Source organism: Pelophylax lessonae (genome assembly GCF_965119305.1).
Source record: "Pelophylax lessonae genome assembly, chromosome: 11".
In the NCBI taxonomy this organism is placed as follows: Eukaryota; Metazoa; Chordata; class Amphibia; order Anura; family Ranidae; genus Pelophylax; species Pelophylax lessonae.
The window spans coordinates 205,364,133-205,381,917 of NC_138778.1; the positions used below are offsets into that span (position 1 = coordinate 205,364,133).

Here is a 17,785-nt window from a genome sequence, read left to right on the forward strand (position 1 = left end):
TGCAGGTAAGAAGGAGTATATTTATGGTTATAAACAGGGTGAAATTGATTTAATTCACATCATTGTGATCAGTAAAGGCTGCTGTCACTACTGTGTGATTGAATAACATACTGCACAAATGTTAGTGGGTCACACTGTAGCATCACATGACTACAGTGTACCAGGAATGTGGTTATTATAGTGTTATGTTATATCTTAAATTAGATTGTACTATGAGACCACTGTGATACAGAAGGAGTAACAACATATCAGCACATGTTTAATTGGTTATTATTTTCTAGGAGGACGTTATTCCTGTATATCAGAATGTTGATATTAATATATATATAGTTATGTAATAGTATGTATGAACAGAATAGCAGTTGCTGTCCACCAGATTAAAAGGTCATCATACCTCACTCATGTCCTTGTAATTGCAGAAACGTTTTCAATAAAAATAATTCTGGTTTCACCCGGTCCGAACCCTTCGCACATTGGAATTATTGACCATACTTTCAGCATATGTGCAACAGAAGCAGAGATAGTAAAAAGGTGACTGAACTATCTCTTGGAAAATAAAACCTGGCTATAACTATTGTGACAGCAGACAGGTAAAATCGCCTGGTTGCATCCAGGATGGGATATATGTGTGTCCTAGATTTAAGGCCCGTACACACGTACCGATCGTCGGCATACAAACGTCGGTGGACGAAGGATCTGCCGATTGTACGCGTGTTAGTATGGTGCCTCCGACAGATGTCTGCGCACAATCCGCGGACAAAAGTCTTTCGTGCAAACATGAAAATATTTGTATGCCGACACCAGAACGGACGATTGTTCGCCTGTCAGTACACAATTCGGCCGACAGACCGCAGATTTGCAAGACTGGGCATGCTCAGAAAATAGAAAACACAGGGAAAGTTAACCATTACATGACATCACTTCTGCAGTCGGCGGACAAAATTCTTGTGCTGTCCTTGTGCTGTCTTTGCACTTTTCAGCAGACACCGACATCCCGGGGAGAAAAGAGGAACATTTGTAAGCCGACCATCGGTACGTGTGTACGGGGCTTTAGACTGTGGAGTTGTTTCAGGGGGAAATACTGAGTTCTCAAGTGGTAGAGGTAACGAGACCAGCTGAGGTGAGTTGGCTCATTAGGTTCTTTACAAAAACTCCCAGCATGCCTAGAGAGAGGCTCCACCCTGGAACCAGTTTGTTGCCTGTGTAAACTTGAGTCCTATTTGTGCGGTGAGATAGCCTGTGTGGCAGACCTCTTAGACAGGGAAATACAGTATCTCACAAAAGTGAGGCCTCCCCCCCACATTTTTGTAAATAATTTATTATATTTTTTCATGAGACAACGCTGAAGAAATTACACTTTGCTACAATGTAAAGTAGTGAGTGTACAGCTTGTATAACAGTGTAAATTTGCTGTCCCCTCAAAATAACTTAACACACAGCCATTAATGTCTAAACCGCTGGCAACAAAAGTGAGTACATCCCTAAGTCAAAATATCCAAATTGGGCCCAGAGTGTCAATATTTTGTGTGGCCACCATTATTTTCCAGCACTGCCTTAACCATCTTGGGCATGGAGTTCACCAGAGCTTCACAGGTTGCCACTGGAGTAGTCTTCCACTCCTCCATGATGACATCACGGAGCTGGGGGATGTTGGAGACCTTGCGCTCCTCCACCTCCTGTTTGAGGATGCACCACAGATGCTCAATAGGGTTTAGGTCTGGAGACATGCTTGGCCAGTCCATCACCTTTACCCTCAGCTTCTTTAGCATGGCAGTGATTGTCTTGGGGGTGTGTTTGGGGTTGGTATCCTGTTGGAATACTGCCCTGCAGCCCAGTCTCCAAAGGGAGGAGATCATGCTCTGCTTCGGTATGTCACAGTGCATGTTGGCATTCGTGGTTCCCTCAATGAACTGTAGCTCCCCAGTGCCAGCAGCACTCATGTAGCCCCAGACTATGACACTCCCACCACAATTCTTGACTGTAGACAAGACACACTTGTCTTTGTACTCCTCACCTGATTCCCGCCACACACACTTGACACCATCTGAAACAAATACGTTTATCTTGGTCTCATCAGACCACAGGAGATGGTTCCAGTAATCCATGTCCTTAGTCTGCTTGTCTTCAGCAAACTGTTTGCGGGCTTTTTTGTGCATCATCTTTAGAAGGGGCTTCCTTCTGGGACGACAGCCATGCAGACCAATTTGAAGCAGGGTGCTGTGTATGGTCTGATTACTGACAGGCTGACCCCCCACCCCTTCAACCTCTGCAGCAATGCTGGTAGCACTCATACATCTATTTCCCAAAGACAACCTCTGGATATGACGCTGAGCACGTACACTCAACTTCTTTGGTCGACCATGAAGAGACCTGTTCTGAGTGGGACACGTCCTGTTAAACTTCTGTATGGTCTTGGTTACCGTGCTGCAGCTCAGTTTCAGCGTCTTGGCAATCTTCTTATAGCCTAGGCTATCTTTATGTAGAACAACAATTCTTTTTTTCAGATCCTCAGAGAGTTCTTTGCCATGAGGTGCCATGTTGAACTTCCAGTGACCAGTATGAGAGAGTGAGAGCGATAACACCAAATTTAGCACACCTGCTCCCCATTCACACCTGAGACCTTGTAACGCTAACGAGTCACTTGACACCGAGGAGGGAAAATGGCTATTTGGGCCCAATTTGGACATTGTCACTTAGGGTCGTACTCACTTTTGTTGCCAGCATGTGTTGAGTTAATTTGAGGGGACAGCAAATTTACACTGTTATACAAGCTGTACACTCACTACTTTACATTGTAGCAAAGTGCCATTTCTTCAGTGTTTTCACATGAAAAGATAAAATAAAATGTTTAGAAAAATGTGAGGGGTGTACTCACTTTTGTGGGATACTGTAGGTGCTAGGGACAGCACAAGGCTGCACCTAGTTGTTAGCTAGGGAAACATCCTGTGTAGTGAGTTGCCAAATTGGCAAGGGTTTATTTTCATGTTTTCTTGTTTTCCTTTTTTGTTTGTTGCCATTTATGGTTTTGTAAATAGTGTAAATAAACAACACCTTTCGGTTCACACTAGGGCGACCTGTGAGGCGACCTGGTCTCCTCACAGGTCGCCTCCCATAGGGAAGCTGCGGACCCGTTCTAATAGGAGCGACACAAGTCGCTCCGACCTAGAAAAAGGGTCCGGAGCTTCTTTGGGGCGACCCGGAGGCGACCGCCATAGACTTCAATGTTATGAGGTCCGTGGCGGCCGCTCCGAGGTCGCGGCGCGCTACTCGCACCGCGACCTCGGAGGTCGCGGTGCAAAGTAGCGTCGCTGCAATGTGAACCGGCGCTTAAGGCTCCATGCACACAGGGCGTTATAAAAACGTGCTCCAAAGCTGTTTACTTGACGCCGGGAAACAGCAGCTGTAAAAACGTGCTTTCAGTAGCTTTTTCCATTAGCGTTATTGCACGTTTGGCCACAGTAGCTGTTAGCAGCGTTTTTTCTGCCTCCATGTAAAATCAATGGTTCCCTATGGGAGCCTATTGATTTGATTGGAAGTCGCACCGCAGGTCGGATCAGGATGATCCGACTTGCGGCGCGACTTGCGCTGTGAGAATCTTGAGGGGGAACTCCACGTCAAAATGGGGAAAAAACGGCGTGGGGTTCCCCCCCAGGTTCCAAACCAGGCCCTTCTGGTCTGGTATGGAATTTGAGGGTAGCCCCAAACCGAAAAAAACGGCGTGGGGTCCCCGCCAAAATCCATACCAGACCCTTATCCAAGCATGCAGCCCGGCATACCAGGAAAGGGGAGGGGACGAGCGAGCGGCCCCACCCCCCCTGGATCATACCAGGCCACACGCCCTCAACATGGGGGGGTGGGTGCTTTGGGGCAGGGGGGGCTCTGCACCCCCCACCTCAAAGCACCTTGCCCCCATGTTGATGAGGACAAGGGCCTCATCCCCACAACCCTGGCCGGTGGTTGTGGGGGTCTGCGGGCAGGGGGCTCATCGGAATCTGGAAGCCCCCTTTAACAAGGGGGCCCCCCAGATCCCGGACCCCCTCCCTATGTGAATGGGTATGGGGTACACTGTACCCCTACCCATTCACCCCATAAAAGGCAGTGTGTGTAAATAACGACAGGAGACGTTTTAGAAAGTTTATTAAAAATCTTCATCCTGTCTTCTCCCTCTCCGGTCTTCTGCTCTTTTGCTGTCCTCACTTCTTGTCCTGTCCTCTCTTCTTGTCTTCTGCTCTTTTGCTGTCCGCTCTTGTCTTCTTCTCTCCGGTCTTGTGGTCTTCTGCTCTTTTGCTGTCGGCTCTTCTTCTTCCTCTGGTCCTCCTCCGACGACGTCTCCGGCGATTATGCCCGTCTCCGGTCTCTGCAGCTTATTATATAGCCATTAGGGGCGTGGCCGCCAGATGACGTCATCTGGAGACCCCGCCCCCTTGTGTCACAGATGACGTCATCTGTGACACAAGGGGGCGGGGTCTCCAGATGACGTCATCTGGTGGCCACGCCCCTAATGGCTATATAATAAGCTGCAGAGACCGGCATAATCGCCGGAGACGTTGTCGTCGTAGGACCGGAGGAAGAAGAAGAGCCGACAGCAAAAGAGCAGAAGACCACAAGACCGGAGAGAAGAAGACAAGAGCGGACAGCAAAAGAGCAGAAGACATGTGATCCTATATAGAAGGATTATATGGGCTCTATGATCATTTCAGGGAGAAGAACGGTCAGCTGTGTTTACAACAGCCGACTGTCCTCTCTCAGCCGGGAGCGATCGCGGGTGTCAGGCGGCAATCGGAGCCACCTGACCCGTGCATCTACGTCGATTTGCGCAGGAGAGCCACCCTGCCACAGAAAAAAAGCGGTGGGTGGTCGGGAAGTGGTTATTATAGAATCTTATCTCAGGAGAATCCTGGACAGAGGTGATCATGTTAAGCCATATGATCAGCAGAGACAAAAAACAATCCCTCCGAGGGGAATTTTCAACTCATGATGAAGAAATGGACCTTGGGATACTATAATTTTCACTTTCCTCCCACAACATGGAGTTAAATGTCCTTTCTAGAACATAGACTGGTACCTCTACGATCACCGATATGTCACAAATCATCCTCTATTGAGAAAAACAATTTGTGCATTTAAACAGGGTCACATACTAAAATGTTGCCCCTCATTTTATGCTCATGCATATAGCACACTATTCTTCACATACAGGTAAGTACATAGCTTCATGTCCATATTATTATTATTATTATTATATAGGATTTATATAGCGCCAACAGTTTGCGCAGCACTTTACAACGTTAGGGCAATCAGTACAGTTACAATACAATTCAATACAGAAGGAATCAGAGGGCCCTGTTCGTTAGAGCTTACAACCTAGAAGATCACATATCACTCAATAATCCATGAGATAATACTGTATATTCATCTAAGTTGCTTATAATACAAATCGTTCTGTTTCAAATGCTGCATTATGCCATGACATACATTCTTAGAACCAGTCTGTCTGGACAGTGTAGTCACCTGCTGACTTGGCACTACCTGCAGACAGCTTAACTCTTCAATAAGACACAGATATTATATCTAACACAATTTTATTTCAGATAATTGCAGTACAGAGGATGTTTCCCAAGTCTTTTCAAGTGTAAGAAGACAATGACTTTTCTAGCTCCTCTCTCTGCTAACACTTACTGAGGGAGCTAGAAAGAACGGTGAGGGTCCAGCAGCAAACCATGTAGCTAAGGGCATGTCAAGGGGCATCTAATGCGTCTGGTCCCACTGACGTGTTTCATCTCAATGTCATCTCATGAGTGTATCAGTACCTCATTTCTTTCCTGTATATGTTAGCTGAGACAGATTAGTCAACCCTCTGCCCACTCTGCACTTATTATCTCCCAGTGCTGTCCTTCCTTCTCCTAGTCTGAGTGTAGCTGTACCATTAACTACAATTGGAGTCAGTTATATAATCTAGCTTAATAAACAAGCAAAAAGTTGGGGGAGCAAACCCTGAACATGTATTTCTAAAGCTGGTGCAGCTATGAACCAAGCGACATGCATATTAAAAAAGAATAGCGCACACATGCAAAAGAAATGACTATCAAATATGAAGACAATCCATAAATAAAAATGGGGATTTGGTCCCACCATATGGCCATATCGTGCTCAAGCCCACTACTACGTCAAAGTACCCCATTGTCAGTGGGTCCTACACTATCCATAAAAAAGGGATGAATCCAGCCTCTCTAACCCTTGGACACAACACTCCTTGCTGAGAGAGATTTGCTAATGCACTACAAGGGACTCCTCCTATATCTACTTGATAGTGGACACTGATAGAGTACAGGTGTGTGTGTGTGGGGGGGGGTGGGGTGCTCAACCACAGAAGTCTGGTCGGACCGAATACATAATAAACAAGCAAAAAGTTGAGGGAGCAAACCCTGAACATGTATTTCTAAAGCTGGTGCAGCTATGAACCAAGCGACATGCATATTAAAAAAGAATAGCGCACACATGCAAAAGAAATGACTATCAAATTTGAAGACAATCCATAATAAAAATGGGGATTTGGTCCCACCATATGGCCATATCATGCTCAAGCCCACCACTATGTCAAAGTACCCCATTGTCAGTGGGTCCTACACTATCCATAATAGTGTCTCCAAGGGTTAGAGAGGCTGGATTCATCCTTCTTTTTATGGATAGTGTAGGACCCACTGACAATGGGGTACTTTGACGTAGTGGTGGGCTTGAGCACGATATGGCCATATGGTGGGACCAAATCCCCATTTTTATTTATGGATTTTCTTCATATTTGATAGTCATTTCTTTTGCATGTGTGCGCTATTCTTTTTTAATATATAATCTAGCTTCATATCAAAATACATTTTGAAATACCTGACTGCATTGATTGTTATTTTCAATATCAGGCTGGAGCTCAACTTTCACATGGTGCATATTTGTTATTGTAAATTCAAATTTGTTTTAAGTCTGCAATGATGTGAATGAGCAATTAGGATAACATGTTGATTGTATCCCTCTGTATGAAAACCAGAATAAATTGCTTAACAAACAAATGTAATAATTCCTGGAATTCCTATATCATCATTTCCCTTTTGCCGTAATTTATGTTTTTAACTCTTGTCAGGGTCAAAAGGAAGGGTAGCTAATTCTAGGGGTGATTACAGGAAGATGTCTTATTGCTGATAATTGGGCTTTACTGATGAGTAGAAGTCTCTTAGCCCGGTGAAGTATATTACCTTTGTATGGGAGCTGCCCCAATGTAAAAATCTCATACAGGACAATTCCAAAAGACCACACGTCAATTTTATTGGAAATTTCCCAATGCTGTAAGACTTCTGGAGGCATCCATCTTACAGCAACTTTATCTTTAACTTTCAAATACTGCTTTCCCTGTGGGTTAAAGAAACACATTTCTTATTACCATTTAATCGTGTAAACAAGATGCCATTTCTCTAGTCTTAGGACTATTGCATGTTGGCACCTGGGCTGGAAGAAAGTAAATTCTGGTGTATTCCTCCTACCCAGGAAGCCCAGTGTACAGCTGCCTATGGACAATGGCTCTGTTTGGCTGTTCTTGGGTATACCCAAGTACTTGCATGAACAATTGTATAGCTTATTGACGTCCAAGAATAGAAAATGTTGCTGGTGTATACCTAAGTACAGCCAAACAGAGCAGTTAATGTCTTTAGGCAGCTGTACGCAGAACCTATATGGGTCAGACTTACTTTTTGGTCAATCAACTTTGGAGGTGGTACTTCATCAGGCGTGGGGAAAGTTTTTGCTTCTGAAGTGGCCATAGATTATATGGGCCACCCAGGTCTAAAGATTTCTGACACTAGTGCATGATTCCAATATGGGCGGGGTTCATATAACTGTTTAGTCTGGGTCCTTAGGTGGTTTTAGAAGGCCAGTACATGTCGTTTTGTATCTGCATACAGCTCATAGACTGTACTATCAGAAGGAATAACTTTGACTCAGGCTGCCTACATGATCTGCTGTTTCAGACTGCTTGACACGAATGACAGCTCCCTAATGGACAGCCAAATAAAACATAGGGGATATACCCGGTAACATCACTGACCAAATATGTTCATTACCTTATTTGGGTCAGTGACGTCATCCAGGATAACCCAGCCCTTTGTTTACATCAGGATTGGACATGTTGACCTGTTTTCTTTCGGCGTGCGTCATTCTTCGTCATTGATGTGGATCTATCTTAATAAAGGACTTGTCAAATTATGTCTGTATTTAGTTAATTTATATATTTTTGTGAATGAGTTGGGATAGTCATTCATGGGAGGGGCGGTATCTGGGGTCCCTCTTATTATTACAGGGAGTATCCAGATTATGATAAGCCATCCGCCTGCTGATTCCCACAACCACTGTGCCAGGGTTGAAGGAAAGAGGTACTTGTTACCATCATCATGGTGACAAAGTGCTTTGCATGTTGCCGGTATAGCTCAGGGGGGCCCCACTTTCCTGGCCAGCCAAACTGCGTTTTTGTTCGCATCCACCACAATCCCTGCTGCTTTGTTTACAGGGAGATTTCCGTTGACAGTTGAATGTGTCAAGCAGGGATATGTCATTGGTTGCTAAATGTTTCACTGCCCACTGAGGTTTGGTTGATCGTCAGACTCCGAACATGTAACATTTCTGCAGATCATTTCTAGTCAGAAATAAAAATGCAATATAAAAATATGATTTTTTTATGTTGTGTTAAGCTACTTTTGCACAAATTTATCTGTTTTGCTGAAGAAAAAACAATTACGTTAATAACAGAATGTGTTGGGAATTAGGACGTCAAACTCTGAAAAAGTTCACTTTTCAAGCTAAAGAATCAATATGGGGTTTGAGGGTCATTCTTTTTGTTACAAGAATTTGTGCTTAATTCAAACCTTTATCTGGACGGAAAGTCCAAACTGGGATATTTTGCAAAGTAGGTTATTGCCAACCAGGATATTGTGACCATGCAGTTCCAGATAGCACACACGTTTCACTTCCAGGTAAGCCATTGCGTCTGCCACTTGGTGCGCAATATACATGAGTTCTGCTTCCTCTAAATGAAGTCCTTCTTCACCTGTCAAGAGATGAGGAGGTATTATAAATAAGCAGACCATTGCTTGTCTTTTAAATAAAAGTTTTCTTTTGCAACACCTGACCACTAACATAACTCACTCATGATCAGTCTGCGGGTTGAAAGTAAACAAGACAACAGCTTCAGGTTGAGTAATCTCCCACTGCTGCTAATGTACTGTATTGTATTGTATCTAATTGGATGCAGCGGCTATCCAGCAGACAACTTTCAGCTCAACGAATTCAATTTTTCATTTGGGGGATGTCGGGTCGGAGTTTGCCAACAGTGCGACCCACATAGCGAATTCTGGCCAGTTCCATAAGAACTTCAGAGTGTGTACCCAGCTTAACAGTTTCACCGTCCCTTCATCCAAGCCTAAGGATTACCCCAACCCAAAACCTTAAACTTCTTTCAGTACTTAAAGAGTAACTTTACTTTTGTTGAGAAAAAACTATTTCCTCTGGGTGATCAATGTACATTGCAAGGATTTTAACAAATGTCATAGCAGATTACTACCTTTTTATGTCCTGAAGAAACAGCTGTGTGTTCCACTATGCCCTTGCAAAACGAATTCCTGAATGGGAGAGTCTGGTCTGGTATAATCACCTGGCGCATGTACAGTGTTTTAATGAGGGATGCTGCAGTGTCTGCATCCCTTTAAAAGGCATAACCCTCTAGGGAGTATCTCAACAAAAATACAATTCCTATTAAAGAATATGCCTAAAATTTAATTACAAAATGGCTTGTGTGACATTTGGTATTTGCTATATTATATAGCATATATAATATATATATATATATATATATATATATATTTTTTTTTTTTTATGAAAGTGGAATTCTTCTTCAATCTTTCCTGCAGTAAACAGCAGTGACCTAAGACCTGCAGGAAGAAGCACATTGCTCAGGAAGGAAAGTAGCCTGAGACTTCTGAAAGTGTGTCGGATGAAGAGGATTCCCTGAGCACTGTAGCTCTGAGTGAGCGATGATGGGACCAAGATGGGTGAACAAGTATGTACAAGTTCTCTTTTTTACAGGGTACCATTTTTTCCAGTATTTATTTTGTACCAAGGCCTCTTTATAGTGATGAACCCATGCTTTGCCCATGGAAGGTAAAGCAACAGGTTCACTTAAAGCAGAACTATGGGCAAAACTTTTTTTTACATTTTGGATAGAGTAAGTAAGGGTTATAACCCATGTTAGATTTTTTTTCAACTCCTGTGTCCCGTTGGGGAGACTTTTCTTCCATTCCTGTCCTATAGTTAAACAGGAAGTGAAAAAAAATCCCTTCAAATTAAGGAAATTCCTTTGGGACCCCCAGCTCACCAGAACTAGTGTCCCCTTGGAAGATTTCCCTTCTTTTACTTTTTTGGGGACAACCCAAAATTTGGATTCTCCTTTTAGTCTCACTTTCAATAATAATGGTAAACAGGACAAATTGAGAGGGGGAATCTCCCTAAGGAAGGCACAGACAGCAATAAAAACTGAAAGGCGTTCTAATCCATCGCCACTTTATCCAAAACTAAAACAAAAAGTTTTGCCTTTAATTATACTTTAACTATCTCCTTTCCAATGTACTCCTTGCCTTTTCTTCTCTTTCCTTTCTGTGAACATTTAATGCTCCCTTTGCCGTAATTTAGGAATATAGGGGAAATTTTGGTGGAACTGTTACACAATGGATGCCAAAGCAAATATTCTGAAGGGTGTTCTTTTTTATTTCTTTTGTTTATTTATTGTTTGTGTACTGTCAATTCAATTTTTTATTTTACTTTTTTCACTGTCGGTTTTTTTCTACAAAAAAAAAAAAAAAAATGTAGAATAATGAGGTCAGCGAGGCTCTGGTTTTTGCAAAAAAATGGAAGGAGCTTTTGTAACCCTGAGAAGACATTTGAAGCCCATTGCACCCTTAACCACTTGCCGACCGCCGCACGACTATCTACGGCGGCGGTCAGCCCCTCACAGGCAAAGTGACGTAGGTCTACGTCGCTCGCCTGTGAGGGTTTAGGGAGCGAGCGCGCGCCGCCGGAGGCGCGCTCCCGCTCCCGCGTGGTCACGGACCCCCCCGCGCGTGTGACCGGCGGACCCGATCGCCGCCGGCCACTCTGCGATCGGCGGGGGAGAGGGAGAAAGTCAGACAGCTTGTGTAAACAAGCTGCCTGTCATTCTCCTCTCTGTATGAGAGATGATCACATGGATCTACTATGTAGATCCATTGATCACTCTGCATACAGTTGAAGCCACAGCCAATCACAGTTAGAATCACGCCCCTAGGGACACACACAGCCCCTCCCTCTCAAATAAAGTTAACCCCTTCACTACCAGTGTATTTTTACAGTAACAGTGCATATATATAGCACTGATTACTGTAGAAATGTCACTGGTAACCCCAAAAGTGTCAAAAATGTCAGTCAAGGGTCCGATCTGTCCGCCGCAATGTCGCAGTACCGCAAAAAAAATCGCAGATCGCCGCCATTACGCGTTAAAAAAAAAAACAACAAAAATGACAAAAATCTTTCCCTTTGTTAGTAAACGCAATAACTTTTGCGCAAACCAATCAAAATACGCTTTTTGCGATTTTTTTTACCAAACATAGGTAGCATAAAACAAATTGGCCGAAAATATTAAAAAATTTTGATTTTTATATTTTTTTGGGGGGGAATTTCATATAAAAAAAAGGGAAAAATATTGCTATTTTTGCAAAATTTACACTCTTTTTTTGTTTATAGCGCGTGATCAAAAAATCGCACAGGTGATCAAATACCGCCAAAAGAAAGCTCTGTTTGTGGGAAAAAAAGGACGCCAAATTCGTTTAAGTACAGCGTCGCACGACCGCGCAATTGTCCGTTAAAGTCACGCAGTGCCGAATCGCAAAATACCCTCTGGTCGTTTAGCAGCCAAATCCTCCGGGGCTTAAGTGGTTAAAAACCAACAAAACCACTTAAACTTCTTGGTAGAATAGATACAGGCTCACCCTAGCTCTACCGCATAATGCAGGGGTGTCCAAAATTATTTCAAAGAGGACCAGATTTAAAGTAGTGAACATGTGTGAGGGCTGACCATTTTACCTGACATTCTTTGGGCTATTAAAATTAAATGCAAATTAACTATTTTATGCAAAGTTTATTGCAAACGGCATACTTTTCATTTTTCATTTAATTTTGTTATATGGATGACAAATCTAAACAGATGTTAAATCACTTTGCCTTTCATATCTTAAGGCCAGATGAAAAAAAAATCCAAGAAGTTGAAATATGTCAGGAACATTGTAAAGTACATTGCATATTATTGGTAATAAAGGTTGCCTGTCAACTTTTAAGTTAAAACAATATGAACAGGAACATAACACCAAGTATACATGTTGTGTCCAAATATATTTATGACTGATTTTGTCAGGAAGGTCCTGCCAGGAGACAAGTTGGCAATCGCAGGCAAGGCCCTGCCCCTTGAATTTCCCAAAGCTAATTGGCTAATTGCCAAATGTGAAAGCCCCAGCATGTGAATTGAGTGTGCTGCGCACCTGATGACAGTTAAGCATCAAGAGGCCTATTTAAGCTAGATCTGCTCCCAGGATCAGTGCTGTCTCGTCTACAGCGTTCCGTGCCAGTCCTGCTTCCTGTTACCTGTGTTGCTCCTGAGATCTTGACCCGGCTTGCCTTTGACTACTCCAGTTCTCTGCCTGCACCGATCCCGGCTTGTCCTTTGACCATTCTCCAGTCTCTCCACTTGTACCTGATCTGATCTCTCTGTGTATGACCCGGCTTGTCTGACTCTGCTTACCTTCCAGTATACCTCGAGGCTCCCTAGCTGCTGCATTGATCCAACTACTCCCAGGACACCTGCCTCCGTCTGGAACTCTACGCTACCAGCAGTCCTGCAGCCTGCACGTCCACCGGCACTCGTGCGACTCTGCACTCTGCGCTTCCTGTTTACTCTATCAGGGGCTCTGAGTCAGAGGTGTAAGAGAGGCCTTCCTCCGCACATTCAGGCTCTACCTACCAGGTACGTGACAGTACGAGACAGCCATGTCTGAGCCTGAGCGAGGAACCTCTCCCCTGGATGAATTATGCCTACACCTGGCCGGCCTCACACAGGCCGTCAAGAGCCTGCAGGAAGGTTATACACGGTTGGAGGAACGTGTTCAGACGCTGTCAACACCATCCACAGCTTCTAATGCTGCGTCCTCACCTTCTGCTGGGAACCCTGCACCATCCACAGTTGTGATGCTCCCTCCGGAGCCCAGAGTACCTACCCCCGAAAGATTCTCGGGTGATCGCAGCAAGTTCAGGGCTTTCTGCACCGCTTGCGAACTTTATTTTGCCTTACAGCCCCGCACCTTCTCTTTGGAGACCACGAAAGTTGGGTTTGTCATCTCCCTGCTGCAGGGGGAACCCCAAGCATGGGCTCATCGTCTTCTAGAGCAGAAAGCCTCTTCACTGGACACCCTGTCCTCTTTCTTCAGCGACATGGCCCAGATCTATGAAGACCCTCAGCACTTGCTCAGGATGTGCCTGAACCCATGCAGCTTGGCCTACTCCGTCCTTCGCTTACCAACGAGGAACGACAACGCAGGCGACAGAACAATCTGTGCCTTTACTGCGGGGAACCAGGCCACTATGTGAGAAATTGCCCAGTCAAACTCCGTAAGTGGTTGTCTATCTCTTCTCCCAAGTCCCCAGCCCTGCCAAACGGTTCTTCTCATCTGGTTCTCTCTCTTCTGTTACAGCTTCCAGGAGGAACTATTCAAGTACCGGCTATAATTGATTCCGGGGCCTGCAGCTGCTTCATAGACTTATCCTTTGCCGCTGTACACCGGATACCCTTACAGTCCAAGGCCCGGAAGCTTTCTGTTCATCTGGCAGATGGGTCCACCATCAAATCTGGACTTGTTTCTCAAGAGACCAGCCCTTTACCTGTCACCACCACTTACAACCACCAGGAACTCTTACGTTTGGATGTCATAGCCTCACCTTTGTTCCCAATTATCCTTGGCATGCCTTGGCTGCAGGCACACAACCCTCACATTGATTGGGTTACACAGGAGATCCAGTTCAAATCACCCTACTGCAAACAACATTGCATGCCAGGACCACCATGTTCCCCATCAGCCTTGTTATATATGGATACAGACCCTGAGGTTTGCAAATCTGTCCCTACCACGTACCTGGATTTTTCAGACGTTTTCAGTAAAAAAGGAGCAGAAACTCTCCCCCCTCATAGATCCTATGATTGCCCCATTGAGCTACTCCCAGGGGCCGAGGTGCCTTTTGGACGAATCTTCCCCTTATCTGAACTGGAACTCGTAGCTCTCAAGGACTACATTGATGAGAGCCTAAAGAAAGGGTTCATTCGCCCATCAACCTCTCCAGCTGGAGCAGGCATCTTTTTTGTGGAAAAAAAGGATCATTCTCTCCGACCTTGTGTCGACTATCGTGAACTTAACAAAGTCACGGTCAAGAACAGGTACCCCCTACCTTTGGTACCCGAACTTTTTCAAAGACTCAGGTCAGCCACAATCTTTACAAAGCTGGATCTCCGAGGGGCATACAATCTGGTCCGCATACGAGCTGGGGATGAGTGGAAGACGGCATTTCGTACCCGATTCGGACATTTTGAGTACCTGGTGATGCCTTTTGGCCTATGTAATGCCCCTGCCACATTCCAGCATTTTGTCAATGACATTTTTAGGGACTTTCTGGATCTCTTTGTCATCGTCTACTTGGACGATATTTTGATCTTTTCCCCTTCTTTAGAAATTCACCAAGGACACGTAAGAAAGGTGCTGACCCGCCTTCGACAACATGGCCTGTACGCCAAACCAGAGAAATGTGAGTTTGAGCGCCAAAGCATCCAGTTCCTGGGACTAATAATCTCCACAGAGGGTATAAAGATGGATCCTCAAAAGGTCACAGCCATTCTGGATTGGCCAGCTCCCACAGATAAGAAGGGAGTACAACGCTTTGTAGGATTCGCAAACTTCTACAGAAAATTCATAAAGGGGTTCTCGGCCATCATTTCTCCCATCACACAGTTGACCAAGCATAGCAATCGGTTTTCCTGGACTCCCGAAGCCCAATCCGCTTTCGAGACTCTTAAGCAACTGTTCACATCTGCACCTATTCTTAAACATCCCGATCCAACCTTACCATACGTGTTGGAGGTTGACGCATCAGAAACGGCAGTAGGAGCAGTACTCTCTCAACGCCGGGGAGCCAAAGCCCTTCTGCACCCAGTTGCATTCTTTTCTCGTAAACTGTCATCGGCAGAAAAGAATTATGACGTAGGGGACCGTGAACTTCTTGCAATAAAGGCTGCACTAGAGGAATGGAGATATCTCTTGGAAGGGGCAGCTCACCCCATACTAATTTTTACAGACCATAAAAATCTTGAATACTTGAGGACAGCAAAACGTCTGAGACCACGTCAAGCCCGGTGGGCATTGTTCTTTTCAAGATTTTCCTTCCACATAACCTTCAGGCCTGGGTCGAAGAATACTAAACCCGACGCTCTTTCCCGCATTTGTTTGGTGAACCTGAGGAAATAGAGCTTCCTGACACCATTCTTTCCTCTGGAAACTTTCTCTTATTGCAAGAGGACATCTTCTCCCAAATCAGGCAAGCTTCGGTAGGAGTCTCCGCTTCTTCCGAAACACCCTTGCAAGTAAGGAATGGACTTTTATGGCATCAAGACAAAATCTTTGTCCCAGAAGAAGTACGTGTCCCTGTCTTAAGCTTATGCCACGACCACGCATTAGCAGGTCACTTTGGAGCTAGTAAGACAATTGAGCTGGTCCAGCGTACCTTCTGGTGGCCTCATCTGGATAAGGACTGCAGAAAGTATGTGGAGACATGCAACACTTGTGCCCGAAACAAGGGTAACAGGACCAAAGCATGGGGTCTGCTTCAACCACTGCCAATCCCGGACAGACCATGGAGAATGATCTCAATGGATTTCATCGTGGAACTCCCTCCTTCAGAAGGGTACACAACCATTTATGTAGTCGTTGATCGGCTGTCCAAAATGGCACATTTTCTTCCTATGAAAGGCACACCATCTGCTCTAGAGACAGCACGGATTTTTATCAAGGAGATAGTGAGGCTCCATGGAATCCCAGCTAACATTGTATCTGATCGAGGGGTTCAATTCACCTCAAGGTTTTGGAAAGCCCTCTCAAGAACCCTGGAAATTGACCTATCCTTCTCTTCGGCCTATCACCCCCAAACTAATGGCCAGACGGAAAGGACCAACCAAACCCTGGAGCAATACCTGCGCTGCTTTTCTTCCTTTTCCCAAGATGACTGGATATCATTACTTCCTCTAGCTGAATTTGCCTACAACAATTCCAACCACTCTGCTACCAAACAATCCCCATTCTTTGCCAACTATGGCTTCCACCCATCCTTCCTACCCAGCACTATCCCGGAAAGCTCTGTGCCAGCTGTGCTAGAAACCGTAACCTTCCTGGAGACCAACAACAAGCTACTACAGGAAACAATAGCCAAGGCACAGGAGTACAACAAAAGAATGTTTGATAGGAAAAAGCGTGGCGAATTAATTCTGGAACCTGGCGATCAAGTGTGGTTATCCACCACCAACTTAAAATTAGCATGTCCATCAAGGAAACTGGGACCTAAGTTTGTGGGGCCATTCCCTGTAAAGAGAAGGATCAATAATGTGGCTTACGAATTGGAATTACCAGCCTCCTTTAGGATCCACCCGGTCTTTCATGTGACCCTTCTGAAACCTGCCTCTCCCAACCCCTTCCCGGAACGAAACTCTGGCCCACCCGAGCCAACAATAGTAGGGGGAGAAGAGGAATATGAATTTGAGGCAATTATGGACTGCAGGAAAAGAGGTAACCAAATCCAGTTCCTGATAAAATGGAAGGGATATGGCCCTGAGGATAATTCTTGGGAACCCGAAAATAACATCCACGCCAGAAGACTCCTTCAGACGTTTAAACGGTCCCATCCGGAAAAGATGGCCCAGTTGGGCATCCGGAGGCTGCCCATTGGGAGGGGGCCATGTCAGGAAGGTCCTGCCAGGAGACAAGTTGGCAATCGCAGGCAAGGCCCTGCCCCTTGAATTTCCCAAAGCTAATTGGCTAATTGCCAAATGTGAAAGCCCCAGCATGTGAATTGAGTGTGCTGCGCACCTGATGACAGTTAAGCATCAAGAGGCCTATTTAAGCTAGATCTGCTCCCAGGATCAGTGCTGTCTCGTCTACAGCGTTCCGTGCCAGTCCTGCTTCCTGTTACCTGTGTTGCTCCTGAGATCTTGACCCGGCTTGCCTTTGACTACTCCAGTTCTCTGCCTGCACCGATCCCGGCTTGTCCTTTGACCATTCTCCAGTCTCTCCACTTGTACCTGATCTGATCTCTCTGTGTATGACCCGGCTTGTCTGACTCTGCTTACCTTCCAGTATACCTCGAGGCTCCCTAGCTGCTGCATTGATCCAACTACTCCCAGGACACCTGCCTCCGTCTGGAACTCTACGCTACCAGCAGTCCTGCAGCCTGCACGTCCACCGGCACTCGTGCGACTCTGCACTCTGCGCTTCCTGTTTACTCTATCAGGGGCTCTGAGTCAGAGGTGTAAGAGAGGCCTTCCTCCGCACATTCAGGCTCTACCTACCAGGTACGTGACAGATTTAGACCAACTGACATTATCTGAGATTTTACAATGTATTCGGAGCATGCGTGCTCC

General features: G+C 45.2%; 1 protein-coding gene across 1 annotated transcript in view; it reads right to left on the reverse strand.

Annotated features, from left to right (window-relative positions):
• The window catches only part of LOC309566453 (uncharacterized protein), a 67,985-nt gene that overhangs the window by 22,103 nt on the left and 28,097 nt on the right, over positions 1-17,785 (reverse strand). Inside the window, exons 7-8 of the mRNA XM_082271600.1 lie at positions 8,904-9,085; positions 7,245-7,398 (exon numbers count right to left, since the gene is read on the reverse strand). Coding sequence (XP_082127726.1) covers positions 7,245-7,398; positions 8,904-9,085 — 336 coding nt within the window. The remainder of the gene's footprint in view (positions 1-7,244; positions 7,399-8,903; positions 9,086-17,785) is intronic.